This window comes from Cibotium barometz, chromosome 13 (genome assembly GCF_041138505.1).
Source record: "Cibotium barometz isolate CiBa-2024 chromosome 13, ASM4113850v1, whole genome shotgun sequence".
Classification (NCBI taxonomy): Eukaryota; Viridiplantae; Streptophyta; class Polypodiopsida; order Cyatheales; family Cibotiaceae; genus Cibotium; species Cibotium barometz.
The window spans coordinates 27642699-27652473 of record NC_141058.1 but is presented as its reverse complement, the minus strand read 5'-3'; the positions used below and the strand labels follow the sequence as shown (position 1 = coordinate 27652473).

Below are 9775 nucleotides of genomic sequence, written 5' to 3'. Positions count from 1 at the left end.
TAAGATTTCTTTACACATTTATTTATGAATAAATTCTATTTAAGGAGATTAATACTTTCAAAGTAAAAATCAATCTTTTATGCATCTTTCTATGCATAAATTCATTTTTAATGAAAATGACACTTTTGAATTAAATTTTAATCTTTTATGCATTTTTCTATACATAAATTCAATTTAGATGAGAATGACACTTTTGAATTAAAAAATCAATCTTTTATGCATCTTCTTATGCATAAATTTAATTTGGTAGGAATTACACTTTTAGAATAAAAAAATTTCTCTTATGCATCTAAGTTAAGCATAAAATCCATTTATGAGGAAAATCACACTTTTAGTATAAAAAGAATATCTTTTATGCATACCTATATGCATGAAATTCAATTATGATAAAAGTCACACTTTTATAATAAAATAATCAACTTTTATGCATACCTCTATGCATGAAATCCAATATGATAAAAGTAACACTTTTGATATAAAAATTTTTCCATTATGCATACTTCTATGCATGAAATAAAAATGGTAAAAATAACACTTTTGATATAAAAATTTATCCATTATGCATACTTCTATGCATGAAATAAAAATGATAAAAATAACACTTTTGATATAAAAATTTATCCATTATGCCTAATATTAAAATTCAATTTCTCCATGATTGTAATGAAATTCTTTCAATTAATCTAGGATGATAATTCCTAGAATATGGTAGGAAGTCCTCTTTTTATGCTTTGATGAATGAGATTATTTTATGCATAATTTTTATAAAAATTTTACCATAGCTCTGCTGCTATGACTGATAAATCTCAATTTTTCTAAGGGATAATGCTTATCATTAAGAAAATAATTAAAATGATCTCTAATTGGATTATTAATCCATAATGGATTGAATCATCAATATTCATAAACTAAAAGCATAGAAAAAAGCCATTAATTTGGCCTTAATCTCGGGTTAAGGAAAAGCTTTATGAAAAGCTTGATTTGGATTGAGAACGGGTCATGAGTATGACCATTTCTTGAGTGAGAGAGAGAATTTACATAAGAATCATTAGATTTTAAACATAAATGAAAATTAACTTCAATAGCATTTATTAAATTATGTAACTCTTCACTACTATTCAAACTTCAATAGCATTTAAAAAAAAAAAACCATACCAATTAAACTTCTCAAGCTTGAGAGGGGTTGAGAAGAGAGAAACATTGAGAAATTATAGAAAGATCAATATTCACTAATTACCTTACAACTTGCTTGATTCTTTGTTCACGGTAGAGGCCCCCAACCAATCAATTGGTTAAGTATGTTGATGGAGCCACTAATGGGGATTGAAGAAAGAGGGAAGCTCCAAAAACTAGTGAATTATTAAATGAATTCACAGTTCTTGGCTTAGGTGGAGTAGAGTAACGATGCATAAACACTATATATTTTTCAACAAGGGGGAGGCTTCTATTTATAGGAAAAATTGAGCTCCTAACCAAACAAACTGATTCTAGAATTTTCTAAATCAGTTTGGTCAATATTTGACCATTTTTAGGTCAGTTAAGCTAACTTTTTGGAACTAGACTTAAATGAGGAGAGAGGAGAGATGAAATATCTCAATTTTTATGAGTTTAAAACTCATTCAAGCATGTGAAATATGCACCTCCTTTAAAGAACTCCCCTTCCTTACATATGTGTCATAATGGAATCATTTTAATATTGCTCATAGTTTTTTTTTTTACTAATAAACCTTGTACATTTTCAACTCTTCATCTTATGTGAAATATGCACCTCCTTTAAAGAATTCCCCTTCCTTACATATGTCATATTTTTAATATTGCTCATAGTTTTTTACTAATAATCCTTGTACATTTTCAACTCTTCATCTTATGTGAAATATGCACCTCCTTTAAAGAATTCCCCTTCCTTACATATGTCATATTTTTAATATTGCTCATAGTTTTTTACTAATAATCCTTGTACATTTTCAACTCTTCATCTTATGTGAAATATGCACCTCCTTTAAAGAATTCCCCTTCCTTACATATGTCATATTTTTAATATTGCTCATAGTTTTTTACTAATAAACCTTGTACATTTTCAACTCTTCACCTCATGTGAGCATTTACTCATTTTTGGGTATTTTCTTTTTACAAGTTGGATTTATCTCCTCCCTACACATGGATTGATGCTATTGGTCCATAGGAACCTTAATTGGACCATAGTCTAAAGATTTCTGAAAATCTAGACCCTTAGGCTAAGGTTCTTTATAGCTATTTTCAATTAATTTCAATTGCACATTGGAAAATTCTTTTTGAATTTCTGTTTCAGGGGAATTCATCTAAATTAGAAGAGATATTTTTCTATCCAAAAATATTCAAAATCTGAATATTCTCTCTCTAGAATATTTTTCTCTCTCTAGGCTAAAACAGATAGAAACAAGGTCTTTATATTTCTGAAGAGGGATTGAGTACAGGGAAAGATACTAGACATCAAAAAGGGGGTGGGGGAGGAATCTTACAAGAAAGCTTTGCTAGCAAGTAAAAGACCTCAGAAAACAAACAAAAGCAAGATGCTGTGTTCAGGGATGGATGAATGACATCAATGGCTGGTTTCAAATAGACTCCTATCTAAATGCAGCATCAGATGAAGTAGATGAGAAGGCATTTCATCAAGCACTATTGGAAGCACTCCACTATAAATGGCAATCATCAGAAAAAAGGGCTAAATTTGAATATTATGGTAAAGTATTTATATCATGAGAACATGGAATGGGTGTGTGTGTGTGTGTGTGTGTGTGTGTGTGTGTGTGTAGAGAGAGAGAGAGAGAGAGAGAGAGAGAGAGAGAGAGAGAGAGAGAGAGAGAGAGAGAGATGCTTTGTCTGTACACATGTGTGTAAAAATACTTTGATTTAGTGAATCTTATATAAGGTGAAATTTATAGCATACCTATACATGTGTAAACAGAATAGTGAATGTCATGGTGAATCTCATATAAGACAAAATCTAGGATGAGGCTAACAACGCATAATTCAAAACTATAGTCCTTGCTTTAAGAAGCTATTCTTTTCACGTCCGAAAATATTAGTAGTCATTGCTTTAAGAATCCTTTGTATTCATGTAAAAAATAATAACTTGAAGTACCAACCTATAATTATTGCCATAAAGAGACATGGTTTAGGGTGCAATTTATCATCAAAACCATACAAGCACGAAGTGTCCACCGCTCTACTGAGGCCAAGATAGCAATAGTTTTGTGTACATTATAAGCACCACAAAACCACGACACATCCCATTATTGGTACTTTACCAAGGAAACCCAACAAGGTGGACTTTAGCATCATAGCCCATGTTCTCGGTGCCAAAGTAACCCACTAACCCATTTTTTGCACAACAATACTCTACGACTCTAGTCTCTATCAGCCAACTTTAAGATGGGTCTGATCTTTGTGTGGTCTTATCAATGGCATATAGATTATATCTTTGTACCTTAGTCATAGTATATTCTATTCTTTATAATCTTAGATACCAATACATATACCAAATAATTAATGACGCTTCGTATCACAACTATAATCCTTTTAAGCATAAAGCATAAAATCTAATAGAGATAGATGATCTTAAAGTACAATGAAAGATTGTGTTCATCATCACGATTCTTTGTCTTTATCTCTCTACTTATAGTGTATGTAATCTGTTAATGATGTCTGGTAATAATTGATTAGTATGTGTTAATCACTTTGTGTTGGTCATCTGCTAAATTGGCTTGCTCTAAGTTACTAAGCTCCGCATCAGTCTTTGTAGCCACTATCTAGGGTGCTTAATCTTGTTTACGTCTATCTCCCTATTATTTACTGTAAGTTTCATGTGAATCAATGGCCTCAATGTAGCAAAGTCAAAGAATGTCCATCTCCATAGGGAGAACACACTTCTTAGACTTCTTGCATGTTTTGCTTTGGGACCCTTGTAGCACAACATAGGGGAGCTCTACAAAATTTTGTGGACTTTTGGGGGAATGTGTAGCATATCGACTTTATAATTAGACTCTACTCAAAACCCAAAGCTAGGCTAAAAAGATATAGTCAACTCTCATATTTAGAAATTGTTATTTTTCTTGCTATTTCTTACAATTAAATTGAGTTAAGCAATTGAACAATTAAATTGAGTTGACCAATTGAATAATTAAATTAATAATTCTCATAATAATTTAGGACACTATACCCTAGGAAGTTCTATCTACATCTTAGGGTAAGGTTTCATTATCTCATATTAATTTACTACACTATACCCTAGGAAGGTCTATATGCACCTTAGGATAAGGTTTCATTAATAATTCTCATATTAATTTACTACACTATACCCTAGGAAGGTCTATATACACCTTAGGATAAGGTTTCATTGAGGCTATATGAATCGTAAGGCTTTAATACCATAAATAGACTCTTTTTTCCATAGGAATATAAATTATATTAAAGTTGATTATATTTTAACTTTTTTGAGAATGATAAGGTTTTGCACTTATCCCAAAACTAGAGAATTAATTGACCCTTATATAGCACATTAGCCTTAGCCTTAATTATTGAAATAATTATTTTAGATGTGATACATAATTATGTGCACCTATATTAATCTAAGCAAGGGTTAGGTTAAGAGAATTGAATCCAACCTTAGGATTGGGATTAATATTCTAGGCTTAAATCAAAGATTGCAAAGAGAGAAAATGCCCGTGCACATGCAATATTTTAGAGTTCAAAATGGATAAACTGATTATAAGGGAGATTAGATTTTAAAGTAACTTGAATAATTGATCCTAGGGGTAAATTATACTATTAATATTGCTAGAGATTAAAGAGACAAAGCCACCAAATGATGAGGTTTTTCACTTTTTCCGAAACTAGAGAATTAATTGACCCCCCTTATATAGCACATTAGCCTTAGACTTAATTATTAAAATAATTATTTTAGATGTGATACATAATTATGTGTTTTACACCTATATTAATCTAAGCAAGGGTTAGGCTAAGAGAATTAATCCAACCTTAGCATTGGGATTAATATTCTAGGCTTAAATCAAAGATTGCAAAGAGAGAAAATGCCCATGCACATGCAATATTTTAGAGTTCAAAACGGATAAATTGATTATAAGGGAGATTAGATTTTTAAGTAACTTGAATAATTGATTCTAGGGGTAAATTATGCTATTAATATTGCTAGAGATTAAAGAGACAAAGCCACCAATTACCACATTATCTATGGGCATGTGTGCATAAAATATCACCCCAAAGATGTGCAAATCCATACCCTAATTTTTGAAAAGAAATGAGGAGTAAAAGACCTATGTGAAACTAGTTTGTCACATTAGTAAACATGGTTCAAATTCATAGCTTATCTCTCTAGAAATTAGGGAAGAAAATAGTGAAACCCTAGAAAGAAAACAAAAGAAATTTTTTTGGTGAGCTTAGAAAAGTTTATGACAAGGAGTCTAGAATGAGGACCTTAGAGATCTTAAATCATAAGGATATAAACTTAGACCAAAAATGGCCAAGGAAGGACCTCAATTTGACCTTAGATAAAAGGCCATAGAAGAAAAAGATTTAAAGTGCACAAGCTCAAGTATAAGAGTATGTGAACAAGGTTTGAAACCTTACAGTAAGGGAAAAGTTGTTCAAGGATGCAATCCTTGGTTCTTAAGGAAACGTTTTTCTCCTCTCTTCAAAAAATATTAATGGTTACAAGTACAAGAAAGAAATGTTTTTGGAACCCTTCTTTTCCTCTTTATTGAAGAGGAAACGTTTTTCTCCTCTTCAAAAAATCCTAATTATTAGAGAGCACCCCCATCATAACTTGTCCTGCTATGCTGTGTGGCTATTAGAGAACACACCCATAACTTGTCCTTTTTATCTCGTGCTGTGTGGCTATTAGAGAACACACCCATAACTTGTCCTTTTTATCTTGTGCTATTATTTTATAAGGGTTAAGAATGTGTGAAGGTTCAAGGATGCAATCCTTGGTTCTTAAAGGAAACGTTTTTCTCCTCTCTTCAAAAAATATTAATGGTTACAAGTACAAGAAAGAAATGTTTTTGGAACCCTTCTTTTCCTCTTTATTGAAGAGGAAACGTTTTTCTCCTCTTCAAAAAATCCTAATTATTAGAGAGCACCCCCATCATAACTTGTCCTGCTATGCTGTGTGGCTATTAGAGAACACACCCATAACTTGTCCTTTTTATCTCGTGCTATTATTTTATAAGGGTTAAGAATGTGTGAAGGTTCAAGGATGCAATCCTTGGTTCTTAAAGGAAACGTTTTTCTCCTCTCTTCAAAAAATATTAATGGTTACAAGTACAAGAAAGAAATGTTTTTGGAACCCTTCTTTTCCTCTTTATTGAAGAGGAAACGTTTTTCTCCTCTTCAAACAATCCTAATTATTAAAGAGCACCCCCATCATAACTTGTCCTGCTGTGCTGTGCGGCTATTAGAGAACACACCCATCATAACTTCTCCTTTTATCTCGTGCTGTGCTGTGTGTTTTTTTTCCTTTACACTAAGGGAAAATCCTAACTACTACTATTATTATTATTATTATTATTATTATTATTATTATTATTAGAGAGAGCACACTACCGACATCGACATGGCGGCTCGCGAAGTTCCTCCCACCATCGACATCCAGGGCTTGTTAGGCGACGGGCGCAGCGCTGTGCTGCAGGAGCTTTCCCGTGCGTGCGAGGAGTGGGGCTGCTTCCAGGTATAACACACACACACACACATACAGTACCTCCTCCTTATTTATGTCAAGCAGCATATTATTTTGTTGAGACGGAGGGAGGTATTCGCTTGATTGATTTATTAATCAGTCAGTATCGTCGTCGTGTGATAATATAATGTGAGCAGGTGGTGCATCACGGGGTGCCCGATCGCGTGATCGAGGGCATGTGGGTGGCCGCTCGGAAGTTCTACGAGCAGCCGGCCGAGGCCAAGCGGGCTTTCACAACGGCGAGGCGGGACGATGGCATGAACTTCATGAGCAACGAGCTCACAGAGGCCACCAACTGGCTGGAAATCCTGATGGTGCGCCGCCGCCCGGGCATCTGCGACGGCTTCCAAGACGCCCGTGAAATCTTTGGGTAGTGCCTTGAACTGTCATTAATTGAGGATTACTTCTGTTTAATAAGGTCCATGGGTGTTTGCACTAGATGAACCATACATAGTCTCTTCCAAAGTTCAACATGCTATAATTTGAAGAACTATATCAAGTTTCATTGCACAAAACATAGAGCTCACTTGCTATGAAAGCATTCTTTTCTGCGGATCTTTGAATAAGGAAATGTATGACCAATGTGGGTCTTGTTTGGATGGTTATGTGTGTAGGGAAAGCCTTCTCAACTTTGGGCATGATGTACAAAAGCTTGGCAATGATTTGTACGATGCTATGTTCGAGAGTCTTATTGGGAAGGAAAGCATGGATAACCACAAAAGCAAAAAAAGGCTTCCCACAATTGAGAGAGTAGTCCTCACCCTCAACTTTTACCCTCCGTGCTTGGACCCCAATGCTGCTACTATCGGCTTCAAAGAGCACACAGACGTGGGCACTCTTACCTGCCTCTTACAAGATGAGGTTGGCGGCTTACAAGTGCAATCCCCATCTGGTGAATGGGTTGAACTCAAGTATCGACCCAACGTTTTTGTGGTTCTCTTGGCGGATCAAATGGAGGTTTGTGACATCTTCAACCTATGTTATAACCACCTCTCTTAGGATATATATATATATATATATACGATATATTCGGTAGCTAAAAGATATTGGGAGCAAGGAGTGCTAGGCGCATGAGATCAATACTCCCCCTCCTCTTCGCCAAACAACAGGCGCATGGGATCAATACTCCCTTCCCCTTCCCTTTGCCAACAACCACACCTCCCCCACCCCCCTCCCCACCCAACAATTGGATTAAAAAGAAACGAACCTCACGTAAGGTGTGAGATATTTATATAATATAATATATTACACTAATCCCTCCCTTCTTCCAAAGGAGTGGGATATAAAGAAATGAACTTCCTCTCAACCTTCTTTATATCCCACCCAAGGAGTGGCTATAAAGAAATGTACCTTCCCTAAATACAAAAAAGAAAATGATAATTAAAAGGTCTTACAGGTGTCACCTTGCTGCTCTGCAGATCTTGACAAATGGACGGTATAGATCCTCTCCCCATCGTGTCATAGCTAATCCAAACAAGTTACGGATCTCTCTTCCCTTTACATTTGGACCTCCAGAGGAAGAATTTATTGCTCCTATTCCTGAGCTCATTAACCATGATTACCCATGCGTGTACCAAGGAGCCACTTTCAAAGAGTACATGATGCGCTACTTCGATACAAGTCTACCGAACCATAAGAAAGGCCTTGAATTCGCCAAGGCTATTATGGAGAGGTCAATGAATGACATGGAACAATAATTATCTTGATTTATTAGTTATGTTCATTTTTCTTTGGACTTATATGGAGTATTTATTTGTTTCCTAGAATGAAACAATATCTCATTAATGAAAATAATTATTTAGTGTACATTGAAATATTTTCTATTTTTGTATTGCAAGTAGATACAAAGAAGTTTCTTAGGGGCTATAGATAAATTATACATAAAATAATATACTTTTTAGTGTAAATATAAACTGTGAAAAAAACTAAATAAAAATGGATAAGTTTTAGTCTTAAATATATATATATATATATATAATTTAAAAAAATAGTGCCAATAAATCATACATACATTACGCATGTTACCTTCAAAAAATGGCTACAACTTCTAAAGAGACATTCGCCCCCTCTATATAAGTTAATATGTTTACATTATCTACATTGTGTAAGAAAATATGGTAGCAAAGGAAGGAGGATCTTCAAAATACAAAGCATTGAGTTGCAAAAAGAAGTGGATAATAAGAAATATTACTATTTTCAAACTTTGATTACAAATTATGGTAGGTCAGCTCATTGTTATGCTATTTGCTACTTCCCTTAGTGCTAAACTTCATTATGGATAAGGCTTCCCTGCATCTCCAGAGGTTTGATAGAAACTCTGAAATATGAAGAGCTTTGTGTGAATGTATGCTCTTGTGTGTGTGTGTGTGTGTGTGTGTGTGTGTGTGTGTAGAGTGTGTGTGTGAGAGCATATCTTGTTACAAAGTTCTGTTGGAAATTATTTCATCCCCAGATGGAATTTATATTCATGCTTGTATTTGGCTCCATATGAAGCCTTGCATTGGCATATCTTAGCAGAGATTTTTCAACATTTTTTCTACCATTTTTTGTATTTTTAGGCATTTTATAGCATTTTTTTACCTTGCTATCAGCCTACTACTACAGCCTACTACCTTGCTATCAGCCTACTACCTTGCTATCAGCCTACTACTACAGCTGGTCGACAAGCATACTGAGGTACTATAAAAGGGTTGGCTCCCTTTTCCCTCATATCACCTCATTTTTCAGCATTCAATTGAGGTCATAGCAGCTGCTATGGCTTCTCATCATTGTATAGCTGCTACTACTTTCCTCGTGCGCTCAGATTTCAGCAATAAACATCAGCATTTACAAGTCTTCTATCTAGGCCTACATTTGTATTTTATATTTGCTTCACTTTCTTTCATGGTATGAGAGAAAAACATTGACCTGTGAGCAGAAGAAAGCAGTTTTCTGTTTTGGAGAAGAGGCTTCAGCAGTTTGTTGCGTTTTCTCTAGATTTCAGCATAGGAGGTGCTGTGTATTCTTTCGGGAGCAGAGGGTTCCTCAAGAGTGCTGCTTTTT

At 34.5% G+C, this 9775-nt stretch overlaps 1 protein-coding gene across 1 annotated transcript; it reads left to right on the top strand.

Annotated features, from left to right (window-relative positions):
• The first annotated feature begins 6478 nt into the window (after window positions 1–6478).
• Window positions 6479–8539, top strand: LOC147632553 (fe(II)/2-oxoglutarate-dependent dioxygenase 4-like). The gene is made up of 4 exons (XM_086807331.1): window positions 6479–6724; window positions 6871–7103; window positions 7348–7690; window positions 8152–8539. Exons 1-4 carry the CDS (start codon window positions 6611–6613, stop codon window positions 8428–8430), a joined length of 969 nt encoding a protein of 322 aa, XP_086663457.1. The 5' UTR covers window positions 6479–6610; the 3' UTR covers window positions 8431–8539.
• The last annotated feature ends 1236 nt before the right edge of the window (window positions 8540–9775 follow it).

What these genes read in the sequence shown, in the direction of transcription:
- LOC147632553 (XM_086807331.1), top strand. Translation starts at nt 6,611, where the DNA reads ATGGCGGCTCGCGAAGTTCCTCCCACCATCGACATCCAGGGCTTGTTA. An exon ending in AGGAGTGGGGCTGCTTCCAG is followed by an intron (nt 6,725 to 6,870) that starts GTATAACACACA and finishes TAATGTGAGCAG; the next exon opens with GTGGTGCATCACGGGGTGCC. An exon ending in GACGCCCGTGAAATCTTTGG is followed by an intron (nt 7,104 to 7,347) that starts GTAGTGCCTTGA and finishes TTATGTGTGTAG; the next exon opens with GGAAAGCCTTCTCAACTTTG.